This window comes from Pelobates fuscus, chromosome 9, assembly GCF_036172605.1.
Source record: "Pelobates fuscus isolate aPelFus1 chromosome 9, aPelFus1.pri, whole genome shotgun sequence".
Taxonomy (NCBI): domain Eukaryota; kingdom Metazoa; phylum Chordata; class Amphibia; order Anura; family Pelobatidae; genus Pelobates; species Pelobates fuscus.
In genome coordinates, this window is record NC_086325.1 from 61,482,802 (window position 1) to 61,497,664 (window position 14,863).

Here is a 14,863-nt window from a genome sequence, read left to right on the forward strand (position 1 = left end):
GTTGGTCAAAATACTTTCAGCAGGTCCTAATTTGATAATATCCTATAAAATTGATATGATAATGCTAATACTATGCGATTGCTTACATTGAAGATAGTAATCCTTTTCTTGGACACCAGTAATAAACTACAGTTATTTTTTTACAGTTACAGTTTTTTACAGTAACTTTGTTTCCTTTCTACAGGGAGACATACATGATTTAGGGAGAATACTGATGCAGGGGTCTTTTAGTGTATGGATTACACACAAAAAAGGCCCCACAAAAATGAAAGAACTTGCTCGTTTCAAGCCAATGCAAAGACATCTGTTTTTATATGAGAGAGCTATTGTATTTTGTAAGAGACGAGAAGATCCTGGAGATGGACACAATAAAACACCTTCATATAGTTTCAAGCACTTTTTGAAGGTAGGTCAAATACTGTATTAGCACAGTATGCTTGTCTGTCTATCCATCCATTAGTCTGTCTACCAACCTACTTACAATTGGCATTAAATACCAATTTATAATTTCCATTTGTTTCCTTATGTGCCTGTTTTTACTTCATCTCAATGAAGTGGTCTGGGTGCAGTGGTATTTCAGTGTTAACCCTGCAATGTAAAACCTTGCCTTTAGTAGATACGGCAATGCTTACATTGCAGGGTTAAAAACACTCTTCCTGGCTGTCTTCCCGACAGCCCGTAGAAGTGATTTCGAACTCGGTTCTCACAGCTAACCTCCATTTGATTGGAGGATCGCTGCGCTGGCTACGCATGTGCTTTTTGTCCTCCTATGCTCCACTGTTGGACTAGAAGAAGTGTTGGCATGACGTTGTGGGAGGCAAATCAAGCGGCTGCAGAACCTGGATCTCAGCGCTGGGGAAAAAAAGGTGAGTAAAGCCCTTTTATTTTACATTTTTATTTAAATTCAGATGGGAGGCTTAAACTGAATGCAAAGTAGAGCACTATAGCGTTAGTAATACAGATTTGTTTTCCTAAAATTATAGTGTTACTTTAAAAAACAAAAACAAAAAAAAAACAGTTCAGTGCTTTAATCAGCGTAGTAATTATGCATTAATAGTTTGCTAAAATTGTTTAGCCTTTTGGCCCAAATATAAGACAGCTGCTGTGCTCCTTCAGTCCTGTCATTGGATTGCCTGGACAGATTGTACATGTTCGTATTAATGAGAAAATCTCCAGTTTGAAGTAATAGACAGATTATATGCAAACACTGAGTTTGGCTTGTATTGTAGTGTTGGCTGCACGTCGAGCAGGGTATATTCTATATTTATCAAGAGAATGTTGAAATTATAACATTGTTATATTCTTATTATTTCCCCCCAGATGAATGCTGTGGGTATCACAGAAAATTTAAAAGGTGACAATCGAAAGTTCGAAATTTGGTACAGCGGACGAGAGGAGGTTTATGTTGTGCAGGTGTGTCATGTTAGAAATTGTGCAGCGTATTAAAACAAGTATTTTATTTTTTGTAAACTGTACACTGAGTAGACCAAACATGTCACCATGTCACTGCTAGCAGGCTATAGATAAAGCCCCTGTGGTTTGTAAGCAGTATGGTAAAAAACTAGAGGACTCTCCAGACTTTAAACCCTTTAAACCCACTCCACTGGTAAAGACATTATAACCCATTATCCATACAAAATCTGTGTGTGGCTGATTGGTCATAACATGTAGTTGCAGTTCAATGAGAGCATTTGGATATAGGAATATATGGGTGCGATGCATTGCAATGAACCTCCTAGCTATTGAATTAATTGATGTGGATTCAGCTGCATAAAGATAACTTGCTGTGGCTGTTTCCTCCTACAACCCAGTGAACAGTCATAAATAGTGTTGTCGCGAACCCGAAATTTTCGGTTCGCGAACGCGAACTTCCGCAAATGTTCGCGAACCGGCGAACCGCGCGAACCACCATTGACTTCAATGGGCAGGCGAATTTTAAAAACAACAGGGACTCTTTCTGGCCACAATAGTGATGGAAAAGTTGTTTCAAGGGGACTAACACCTGGACTGTGGCATGCCAGAGGGGGATCCATGGCAAAACTCCCATGGAAAATTGCACAGTTGATGCAGAGTCTGCTTTTAATCCATAAAGGGCAGAAATCACCTAACATTGACACCTGTCCTCAAAGCCCAGCCCTGATACACACTGACACAGAGCAGAATAGAGACTGTTCCCCCTACATAGGGTCACTTGGCAGATATGGATTGACACCTGTCCTCAAAACCCCTGATACACACTGACACAGAGCAGAATAGGGACTGTTCCCCCTACATAGGGTCACTTGGCAGATATGGATTGACACCTGTCCTCAAAACCCCTGATACACACTGACACAGAGCAGAATAGGGACTGTTCCCCCTACATAGGGTCACTTGGCAGATATGGATTGACACCTGTCCTCAAAACCCCTGATACACACTGACACAGAGCAGCATAGAGACTGTTCCCCCTACATAGGGTCACTTGGCAGATATGGATTGACACCTGTCCTCAAAACCCCTGATACACACTGGCACAGAGCAGAATAGGGACTGTTCCTCCTACATAGGGTCACTTGGCAGATATGGATTGACACCTGTCCTCAAAACCCCTGATACACACTGACACAGAGCAGAATAGGGACTGTTCCCCCTACATAGGGTCACTTGGCAGATATGGATTGACACCTGTCCTCAAAACCCCTGATACACACTGACACAGAGCAGAATAGGGACTGTTCCCCCTACATAGGGTCACTTGGCAGATATGGATTGACACCTGTCCTCAAAACCCCTGATACACACTGACACAGAGCAGAATAGAGACTGTTCCCCCTACATAGGGTCACTTGGCAGATATGGATTGACACCTATCCTAATGATCCCTGATACACACTGACACAGAGCAGAATAGGGACTGTTCCCCCTACATAGGGTCACTTGGCAGATATGGATTGACACCTGTCCTCAAAACCCCTGATACACACTGACACAGAGCAGAATAGGGACTGTTCCCCCTACATAGGGTCACTTGGCAGATATGGATTGACACCTATCCTAATGATCCCTGATACACACTGACACAGAGCAGAATAGAGACTGTTCCCCCTACATAGGGTCACTTGGCAGATATGGATTGACACCTGTCCTCAAAACCCCTGATACACACTGACACAGAGCAGAATAGAGACTGTTCCCTGTCCACAGAGACCATGATACACACTGACACAGAGCAGAATAGGGACTGTTACCCCTACATAGGGTCACTTGGCAGATATGGATTGACAAATCCCTGACAAACAGCTACCACATGCAAGGAAGGCAGCAGGGGCGCAAATGACCCACTCCCGACGCGGGAAGGTAGTGACGACAAATAACAATACAGGACTCTTTAGAGGCCCTGTAATTGTAATCAGTCCACTTGAAATCCTTTAACTTTGATCAATTGGAGGGAAGTCTGGTGCAGAGCCAGTGACCCATGCGCAGGGCCAGCCTTAGACCTTTGGGCGCCCTGTGCAAGAAATCTTCACCCTGTCACACCCATGTGCAAGAAATCTTCACCCTGTCACACACACACACACACACAGGCAGACAGCCATACACACGCACACACACAACTGCGACTGACTAGGTTTGTCACCTCCTCAAAAGGACGCATGAGCCTACAGGCATTGCGCATGAGCGTCCAGTAACGTGGCAAAAAAATTCCCAGCTCCCCAGAGGCTGTCCTAGCACCCCGGTCATACAAATATTCATTAACAGCTTTTTCTTGTTGGAGCAGGCGGTCGAACATTAGGAGTGTTGAATTCCAACGTGTAGGGCTGTCGCAAATCAAGCGCCTCACTGGCATGTTGTTTCGCCGCTGGATATCGGCAAAGTGAGCCATGGCCGTGTAGGAACGCCTGAAATGGCCACACACCTTCCTGGCCTGCTTCAGGACGTCCTGTAAGCCTGTGTACTTATGCACAAAGCGTTGTACGATCAGATTACACACATGTGCCATGCACGGCACATGTGTCAACTTGCCCAACTTCAATGCCGCTATCAAATTTTTTCCGTTGTCACACACCACTTTGCCGATATCCAGTTGCTGCGGAGTCAGCCACTTTTCCACCTGTGCGTTCTGGGCGGACAGGAGTGCTTGTCCGGTGTGACTCTCTGCTTTCAAGCAAGTCAAACCCAAGACGGCGTGACACTGCCGTATCCGGGATGTGGAATAGTACCTGGGGAGCTGGGGGGGTGCCGTTGATGTGGAGCAAGAAGCAGCGGCACAAGAGGACTCAGCCGAGGAGGTTATGGAAGAGGATGGAGTAGGAGGAGTAGAGGAGGTGGCAGCAGGACTGCCTGCAATTCGTGGCGGTGTCACCAACTCCTCTGCAATGCCACGCATTCCTTGCTTGTCAGCCGTCAGCAGGTTTACCCAATGCGCAGTGTAGGTGATATACCTGCCCTGACCATGCTTTTCAGACCAGGTATCAGTGGTCAGATGGACCCTTGCCCCAACACTGTGTGCCAGACATGCCATGACTTCCTTTTGCACAATCGAGTACAAGTTGGGGATTGCCTTTTGTGAAAAGAAATTCCGGCCGGGTACCTTCCACTGCGGTGTCCCAATAGCTACAAATTTTTTGAACGCCTCAGACTCAACCAGATTGTATGGTAAAAGCTGGCGGGCTAATAGTTCGGACAAGCCAGCTGTCAGACGCTGGGCAAGGGGGTGACTTGGTGACATTGGCTTCTTACGCTCAAACATGTCCTTGACAGAAACACATGACTGTGGGCAGATGAGCGGGAACTGCTCAAGGCGGGAGACGGAGTGGCGGATGGTTGAGAGGGGGCAAGAAGGACAGCAGTGGTTGACGTGGCTGAAGATGCTGGACCAGGAGGAGGATGGCGGCTTAGAGTAGGCGTGCTGCTTGTACTCATGTGTTGATCCCATAGGCGTTTGTGATGTGAGATCATGTGCCTACGCAAAGCAGTTGTACCTAGGTGGGTGTTGGACCTCCCACGACTCAGTTTCCTTTGGCACAGGTTGCAAATGGCATCACTGTTGTCAGAGGCAGACACACAAAAAAAATGCCACACTGCTGAGCTCTGCAATGACGGCATTCTGGTGGTGGACACAGCATGCGTTGATTGGCGTGCTGTTGGGCTGACCCCGGGTGCCGATGCATGCTGTCTGACTGTGCCACTAGCTCCTTGCGACGACCCCCCCCTGCTTCCAACTCGTCTCCTCCTCCTCCTCTCTGTCTCCCCATCTGAACTTTCGCCCTGTTCTTCTTCTCTTCTAGCGGGCACCCACGTGACATCCATGGACGCATCGTCATCATCAACCGCTTCGCTTGTATCTGACAACTCAGAAAAGGAAGCAGCAGCGGGTACAACATCATCATCACACCGTACCTCCATGTGTTTAATGCTGCCTGCCTGAGACATATCCCTGTTATCTACATCCTCTAGCAATAATGGTTGCGCATCACTCATTTCTTCAAACGGGTGTGTGAATAACTCCTCTGACATACCAAGTAAAGTGGCTGTGGTGCTAGTTTTGGTGGTTTCGGCAGGCGGGTGAGTGCTATCTTGAGAGGTGCCTGAAGCTAAGCTGGAGGAGGATGGTGCGTCAAGGTTCCGAGCGGAGGCTGTACAAGATTGGGTGTCCTGTGTTAGCCAGTCAACTATGTCCTCAGAACTTTTCAAGTTCAGGGTACGTGGCTTCTGAAAACTGGGCATTATTCTAGGGCAAAAGGGAATCCCAGCACCACGACCACGACGGCCCCTGTGGTGTGGCCTGCCTCTGCCTGTCATTTTTTGGGGGATTAGTGGTACTATGCGTGCAAGCTACTGTGAGACCAGATATGATTGGCAATGTGCACTGGAACAGTTCTGCAGAGCACACGCTGAAGGAAGGACTGACAGAGCCGCTTGAAGACAAGTAACTGCTATTCAATCTATAACAGTGAAAAACAAATTTTGGTTTTAAAAGCACGCTATAGAGACACAAAATATGATTGGCAACTGTCAAAGCACGCTGGAGTAGGCCTGACACCCAGACGCTTGCAGACAACTAACTGATCTTCTATTACAGTGAAAAAAAATGATTTCTTTAAAATCTAAAGCTTAAGCTATTGTTAAAACAGATATGAGTGGTGGCACTGGGCAAGTAGGCACAGTATCCAATGTGAACCTCACACAGAAGCTGGCAGGCAGGCAACTGCTCTTCTATTACAGTGGAAACAAAATTTTGGTTGTAAAAGCACGCTATAGAGACACCAGATATGAGTGGCAACTGTCAAAGCACGCTGGCACAGGTCTGCAGAGCACACGCTGAAGTAGGCCTGACACCCAGACGCTTGCAGACAACTAACTGCTCTGCTATTACAGTGAAAAAAAAATATTTATTTTAAATGTAAAGCTTAACCAATTGTTAAAACAGATATGAGTGGTGGCACTGGGCAAGTAGGCACAGTATCCAATGTGAACCTCACACAGAAGCTGGCAGGCAGGCAACTGCTCTTCTATTACAGTGGAAACAAAATTTTGGTTGTAAAAGCACGCTATAGAGACACAAGATATGAGTGGCAACTGTCAAAGCACGCTGGCAGGGTTGTGCAGGGCACACGCTGAAGGAAGGCCTGACAGAGCCACTTGAAGGACACTGACTGTCTGCTATTAGCTTACACTGGAAACCTTTTTTCTTTGTAAAAGCACGCTAAAGAGACACCAGATATGATTGGCAACTGTCAAAGCACGCTGGCACAGGTCTGCAGAGCACACGCTGAAGTAGGCCTGACACCCAGATGCTTGCAGACAACTAACTGATCTTCTATTACAGTGAAAAAAAATGATTTCTTTAAAATCTAAAGCTTAAGCTATTGTTAAAACAGATATGAGTGGTGGCACTGACTGTGCAAATGGGCAAGGCATCCAACCTGACACAGAAGCTGGCAGGCAGGCAACTGCTCTTCTATTACAGTGAAAACAAATATTTATTTTAAATGTAAAGCTTAACCTATTGTTAAAACAGATATGAGTGGTGGCACTGGGCAAATAGGCACAGTATCCAATGTGAACCTCACACAGAAGCTGGCAGGCAGGCACCTGCAATTACATTACACAGGAAAAAAAAAAAAAGCAGCCTGATGTTATAGCCCTAAAAAGGGCTTTTTGGGGTGCTGTCCTTACAGCAGAGATCAGATGAGTCCTTCAGGATTGTAGTGGACACTGAATACCCTAGCCTAGCTATCAATTTCCCTATCTAATCAGCAGCAGCTAAACTTTCCCTCCTCTCACTAAGCATGCATCTTCCGAATGAATCGAAAATGGATGCTGGGAGGGAGGTTGGAGGGTGTGGAAGGGAGGGAGTGCTGCTGATTGGCTGGAATGTGTCTGCTGACCGAGAGGCACAGGGTCAAAGTTTGCCCAATGATGACGAATAGGGGGCGGATCGAACTGCGCATGTGTCCGCCCGCCGCGGCGAACGCGAACATGCTAATTTCGCCGGGAACTGTTCGCCAGCGGACAGTTCGGTACATCACTAGTCATAAACAGTCTTATAAAGACTTTAGCCACAATCACTAGTTTAACACATGTCAACATGTTCTAGTGCATGGCACATGTCATAATATCAGTAGTGTAATTCATTCCATTGATGGCTGTTTCTTTTCAGGATACAGGAGAATTTAGCACTAAAAAGAAACAGAATAATATGCATTCCTGAAATATTCTCACCACTGCTCGTTCCCAGTACAAACATCTATTTATTCAAAATCTTTGTAAAATAATGTAAATAGACAAATAGTGGTTAAAAAGCTCCTAACTTGCAAATCTATGGGTTTGGTGTGTATATACAGCTTATCAAGATCATCTCGATAAAGTGTGTCTACACACAAAATGCATAGATTGTCTGCCTTGACTCTGAAGATTTAGGAGATTTATTTTCCTGCTGTATGTCTATTCAAAATCTTCATAAAAAGTAAATAAAGAGATTTTTTTTTTTTATTGGGAACGAGCATATCTTGTGGGCTGACTAACCCTTTTGCGTTACTGAGCCTAGGGCTACATTACATGGACATACACTAATCAGCCACAGTATTAAAACCACTAACCAGGACATACTTGAAAACAAGAGAAATCTCAGTGTATCCTTCCTGGTAAAATATTTAGATTTTTTGTAAAATACATTGATTACATCATTACAATGGAATATGTCAAGGATGGGATTTTTAAGGCAGCAAGTGAACAGTCAATTCTTAAGTTTTATGTGTTGGAAGCAGGAAAAATGGGCAAGCGAAAACATGTGAGCGACTTTGACAAAGTCAAATAGTGATGGGTCAGAGCATCTCCAAATTGGCAAGTCTTGTGAGGAGTTCTCCAAACTGAGCATTGGTTTGTACCAGGGCCAATCCTTGGGTCACAGAAACCTGGCTGCAGATTTTTTTAGCATCCCAGGTGGGTGTGGTCATCTTATTAACACATGCATGTGTCTATAGCAACAACTCCACTTAAAGGCTATAGTGGGGGTTAGGACTGTAGTGGGGGTTTAGGTGCTGTAGTTTGTAATTGGGACTGTAATGAGAGGGAATTAGTGTGGGATGAGAGGTGTAGTGTAAATAGGAAAATAGGGGCTGTAGTGGGGAATGTGGCCGAAGTGGTGGGTTAGAGGATATAATGTGGGTTAGGGATAGTAATGGGGTGTAAAGTAAGTAGTGTGGGGGTAGGAGCTGAAGTTGGGTTAGACGATGTAGTGGGGATTGGTGCAGTAGTGGAGAGTTTAGGAGCAGTAGTTGGAGTTAGGGGATATAGTGGAGGGTTAGCTGGTGTAGTATTTGGCTAGAGGCAGATGTGGGGGTTAGGAGATATAGTGGGGTGTTGGGTAGTGTAGGGGCAAAGGGGTGTAGTTGGGGGTAAGGTAGGATAGAGCGTGTTAGGGGCTGTGGTGGGGGCTTAGGTGGTGTAGCGGAGTAGAAATGGGGTTTTAATAAAATTAAAGAAACAAACAAAAAGCAGTTTCCAGCACCCACCAGGGGCTTACTTTTGGCCAGGGAGGGGGGGAATCCTGATCCCTGTTGGTCCAGTAGGAGATGCAGCTTGTCAGAATGCTCTTAATGACTGCAGCTTGCCTGGCAGAGGCTCGGCCTAGCTTCAAAACTGTTCATAGCCGTGCTGAGTGTTAAACAGGGATTTGACATGTGTTATATCCTGCCCCCTCCACACAGCCTCTGACTTGAACACTGAGCCTGAGGCGTCACTGAGGCAAGGTGCTGTTGCTTGGCCATGCTACGGTAAGGGGGACCGAAAAGAGCACAGACAGTGGCATGCTGGGTTTCTTATTAGCCCTCAGTGACTTGTTCTGGACAGGCACAGAACAGGGCATTCAGGACTAATAAATAATAAAGTTGACCCTTTAAACCTGGGGCTTTTCAGGTAACCTACTTGGGCTCTAACATGGGTCAGACGCACCTGCTGACACACCTGGCACCCCCTCCCCCCCTCCCCCCTCCCCCCCTCCCCCCTCCCCCCCCTTCTGCCACAGCTCCCAGGTGCTTGGGCACAGTGCACCCTGTGCACCCACCCAGATTTGTCCCTGTTAATATTTACCAAAAGTAGTGCAAGGAAGGACAACTGGTGAACCTGTGTCAGGGTAATGGATAACCAAGACTCATTGATGCTTGTGGAGAGTGAAGACTAGCCCCTCTGGTCCTATCACACAGCTGGCCATGATAGAATGGTGTTGGAACACACAGTGCATCACAATTTGCTGTGTTGGTGCTGCATAACTGCAGACCGGTAAGAATGCCCATTACAAAACCTGTCCACTGAATCTTAGCTGTTTTGGGAACACGAAAGGGACTTGCAAGATATTAGGCAGGTGGTTTTAAAGTTTTAGCTTATCAGTGTGTGATTGTATCGTAGACCTGTATATTTGAAGATCTCTGTTGTCCTTATAAAAGGATAGTACTCTTGTAATATTTCTCATAGTAGGTTTATGACATACTGATCCTTAATCCCAGGATTGACCTGGTCTGTATACCATCAGAATGAGTGTGGTACCATTCAATACTTTTTTTCAAAGGTATGATTCAGTATACACCTACAAACTCAATATATGTTATTCCTATATAAATCTAGTTATTGTAAATACACTGCTCAAAAAAATAAAGGAAACACTTAAACAACACAATGTAACTCCAAGTCAGTCACACTTCTGTGAAATCAAACTGTCCACTTAGGAAGCAACACTGAGTGACAATCAGTTTCACATGCTGTTGTGCAAATGGGATAGACAACAGGTGGAAATTATAGGCAATTAGCAAGACACCCCCAATAAAGGAGTGGTTCTGCAGGTGGTGACCACAGACCACTTCTCAGTTCCTATGCTTCCTGGCTGATGTTTTGGTCACTTTTGAATGCTGGCGGTGCTTTCACTTTAGTGGTAGCATGAGACGGAGTCTACAACCCACACAAGTAGCTCAGGTAGTGCAGCTCATCCAGGATGGCACATCAATGCGAGCTGTGGCATGAAGGTTTGCTGTGTCTGTCAGCGTAGTGTCCAGAGCATGGAGGCGCTACCAGGAGACAGGCCAGTACATCAGGAGACGTGGAGAAGGCCGTAGGAGGGCAACAACCCAGCAGCAGGACCGCTACCTCCGCCTTTGTGCAAGGAGGAACAGGAGGAGCACTGCCAGAGCCCTGCAAAATGACCTCCAGCAGGCCACAAATGTGCATGTGTCTGCTCAAATGGTCAGAAACAGACTCCATGAGGGTGGTATGAGGGCCCGACATCCACAGGTGGGGGTTGTGCTTACAGCCCAACACCATGCAGGACGTTTGGCATTTGCCAGAGAACACCAAGATTGGCAAATTCACCACTGGCGCCCTGTGCTCTTCACAGATGAAAGCAGGTTCACACTGAGCACATGTGACAGACGTGACAGAGTCTGGAGATGCCGTGGAGAACATTCTGCTGCCTGCAACATCCTCCAGCATGACCGGTTTGGCAGTGGGTCAGTAATGGTGTGGGGTGGCATTTCTTTTGGGGGGGCCGCACAGCCCTCCATGTGTTCGCCAGAGGTAGCCTGACTGCCATTAGGTACTGAGATGAGATCCTCAGACCCCTTGTGAGACCATATGCTGGTGCGGTTGGCCCTGGGTTCCTCCTAATGCAAGACAATGCTAAACCTCATGTGGCTGGAGTGTGTCAGCAGTTCCTGCAAGACGAAGGCATTGATGCTATGGACTGGCCCACCCGTTCCCCAGACCTGAATCCAATTGAGACATCTGGGACATCATGTCTCGCTCCATCCACCAATGTCACGTTGCACCACAGACTGTCCAGGAGTTGGCAGATGCTTTAGTCCAGGTCTGGGAGGAGATCCCTCAGGAGACCATCAGCCACCACATCAGGAGCATGCACAGGCATTGTAGGGAGGTCACACAGGCATGTTGAGGCCACACACAGTACTGAGCCTCATTTTGACTTTTTTTAAGGACATTACATTAAAGTTGTATCAGCCTGTAGTGTGTTTTTCCTCTTAAATGTTGAGTGTGACTCCAAATCCAGACCTCCGTGGGTTGAAAAATTTGATATCTATTTTTAAATTTTTGTGTGATTTTGTTGTCAGCACATTCAACTATGTAAAGAACAAAGTATTTCAGAAAAATATTTAATTCATTTAGATCTAGGAGGTGTTATTTTTGTGTTCCCTTTATTTTTTTGAGCAGTGTAATAACCTAGTAATACTCTACTCATCTGTCTAATTGCAGTATTACTTGGCAGGTAACTTATTTTCCCAATTTACCATACAATTTGAAGTCATTTACAGGGTTGTTCACTGCACTCTGAATTGATAGAAATTGGCAGCAGAATTTCAGATTTTAGGCAATTGTAGACGACATAGAAAATCAGAAGGACTGGAGGACTTATTCAATTAGTTACTGGAGGACTTATTCAGTTAGTTACTTATTCAGTTAGTTATTTATTATCACTTATTATAAAAAGTATTATGTGTATATGTATGTGTGTATATATATATATATATATATATATATATATATATATATATATACACATAACTTTTATAATAAGTGATAATAAATAACTAACTGAATAAGTAACTAACTGAATAAGTCCTACAGTAACTAACTGAATAAGTCCTCCAGTAACTAACTGAATAAGTCCTCCAGTCCTTCTGATTTTCCATGTCGTCTACAATTGCCTAAAATCTGAAATTCTGCTGCCAATTTCTATCAATTCAGAGTGCAGTGAGCAATGTGTAAATTGTTGGCTTAGTATGACTGAATATTAAGAATATTAATTATAGTTTAAAATCATAGTTTAGTTTAAAAACTTAAGATTAGAACGAAAATATTTTATGACAAATGCAAACATCTGACCCTAAATGCTGCAGGATTATTACTATATTGGATGTATCATACCGTTTAATTGGATGCCACACTTATGTTATTCAAATATTTCCTATTAATATTGTTTGCCGCTAACACACTACTTAATCTGTATGTTTCTAGGCCCAGACAGTAGAACAGAAGTCTGCCTGGTTAAGTGAAATTAGGAAGATTTTAACAAAACAACAAGAACTTATAAAAGGTACAAAAACACTGTAGTCATGGCTTTAAAAAGATATCAAGGAAAACTGACCTGCACATTATAACTAAACTCCTGTAATTTCTCATATAGTTGAGAAACAGAAACAGAGTCCTTTCTCCGACCATACTCTGATGTCTCCACAAATGAATGAAGGGTAAGATGGCAACCATATGTTGAAAATCACATTTCTTAAAAAAGTGATTATTTTTATTTCTAACATTGATTTAAGTTAAATTTTTGAAGCTAACAAGTATATCTTCGATATCACATCTCAAACGTGGGGCTACAAGATATGTGGATTGTCTTGACTTGTATAGCTATTACTGCTTTGCTACAATCACCCTCTTATGATTGAACGTCTGATGCATGTTGTAAGTGTCCAGAAACAGATGATAAAATAATCTCACAAAGAGCAGTTAACAGCAGAGGATCTGTTACATTAACAGTGTTGTTACATTATTGTAAAGACCTTCCCATTTAATGAAAATCCAAAAGAATGGACATTATGTTCTGAAAATCTGGCCAAGGCATAACAACCAGAATACATTAATTAAAGAAGAGACAGCAGGCCATGGTCATCACTCTTTCCAGTTTCTGAAGTTTCAGTATGTTGTCCACACTGTGGGGGACCGAACATGGTGTAATTGTCAGCCTGATAAATGATGTCTTCTGCATCAAATATCTGTAGAGATGTCCATTCAGGAACCTAGTTTCTAAGGCTCCCTTTTTCATTTATTTCTGTATCATCTTTATGTAGGTCTATTGTTTCTGTTACCCAATTTGCATCCAAGAGAATTCCTTTACTCTGGCAAGCCAAACAGTAGGGATACTTATAGTGTGTGTAACAGCACACCATTTAGCCCCCTTTCTAAATGTTTCTGAAAACTATTTATATCATGAAGATATGATCTTCAGTGCTGACAACCAGTCTTTACTTGTTTCTCTTAGGAAACGTCAGAGGGCCTCTGTTAGTTCTGAAGAAAATGACTCAGAAAACACTAGCCCTATAATGTTGGAAAGTTTACATCTCTCACCGCAACACAAAGCGCATAGAGGTAGGTGTACCATCCATGGTGAGCATGGCTATGAATTCCTGGTTCACAAAAACATTTTCTGATCTGTGCAGTTTACAGCTGCCCTCTCAGGGCCACTGGGCCAGAGTTCACATCACAATTTATTTTCCATCAGTATGTTAAATATATATTTCACTATCTGAAACAACTTATATATTCATTGATGATCTTTATGAAATGTCCTGGGTTATGAGAGTATTAAAAAAAGGGAAATTAGATGTAGATTTGTAGGATTCTAATCACAACTGGTGGTATTATTAACATAAGTAGATGGGATGGAATTATTGAATTTCTCATCCCCCTACCAATGTTAGAAGTGGTATTTTACACATCCCTTGAAGATTCTCAAAGAGCAGGGGTTGAGAGGTAGTTGATTCTAGTAAAGTATGTAGTACCACCAGATAGCATCTAATATCTAAAAGTGTGCTTGAGAACAAACTGTGCCCATTTTTTCCAGTAGAGCACTTTGTCCATTTTCTTTTAATAATTCTTTTAAAAATGGCCATAGATTATAAAAGGAAAAAATATGGGTCATATTTGCAGTCGAGAACCATGTGACACATTTTAGTGTAGTCATTTTGTTAGATCATGGAATATACATATCTGGTTAGAAATGTGCTTACCGTATATACTCGAGTATAAGCCGACCCGAATATAAGCCGAGGCCCCTAATTTTACCCCAAAAAACTGGGAAAACTTATTGACTCGAGTATAAGACTAGGGTGGGAAATGCAGCAGCTACTGGTAAATTTCTAAATAAAATTAGATCCTAAAAAAAAAATATTAATTGAATATTTATTTACAGTGTGTGTATAATGAATGCAGTGTGTGTGTATGAATGCAGTGTGTGTGTATGAATGCAGCGTGTGTGTGTATGAATGCAGCGTGTGTGTATGAATGCAGCGTGTGTGTGTGTGTATATGAGTGCAGCGTGTGTGTGTATATGAGTGCAGCGTGTGTGTGTATATGAGTGCAGCGTGTGTGTGTATATGAGTGCAGCGTGTGTGTGTATATGAGTGCAGCGTGTGTGTGTATATGAGTGCAGTGTGTGTGTGTGTATATATGAGTGCAGTGTGTGTGTGTGTATATATGAGTGCAGTGTGTGTGTGTATATGAGTGCAGTGTGTGTGTGTATATGAGTGCAGTGTGTGTGTGTGTATATGAGTGCAGTGTGTGTGTGTGTGTATATGAGTGCAGTGTGTGTGTG

The 14,863-nt window shown here is 43.8% G+C and overlaps 1 protein-coding gene across 1 annotated transcript in view; it reads left to right on the plus strand.

Annotated features, from left to right (window-relative positions):
- Nucleotides 1-14,863, plus strand: part of MCF2 (MCF.2 cell line derived transforming sequence) — a 167,807-nt gene that overhangs the window by 143,771 nt on the left and 9,173 nt on the right. The window contains exons 22-26 of the mRNA XM_063433524.1: nucleotides 185-406; nucleotides 1,321-1,413; nucleotides 12,505-12,583; nucleotides 12,674-12,737; nucleotides 13,532-13,638. Of these exons, the coding sequence (XP_063289594.1) occupies nucleotides 185-406; nucleotides 1,321-1,413; nucleotides 12,505-12,583; nucleotides 12,674-12,737; nucleotides 13,532-13,638 (565 nt within the window). The remainder of the gene's footprint in view (nucleotides 1-184; nucleotides 407-1,320; nucleotides 1,414-12,504; nucleotides 12,584-12,673; nucleotides 12,738-13,531; nucleotides 13,639-14,863) is intronic.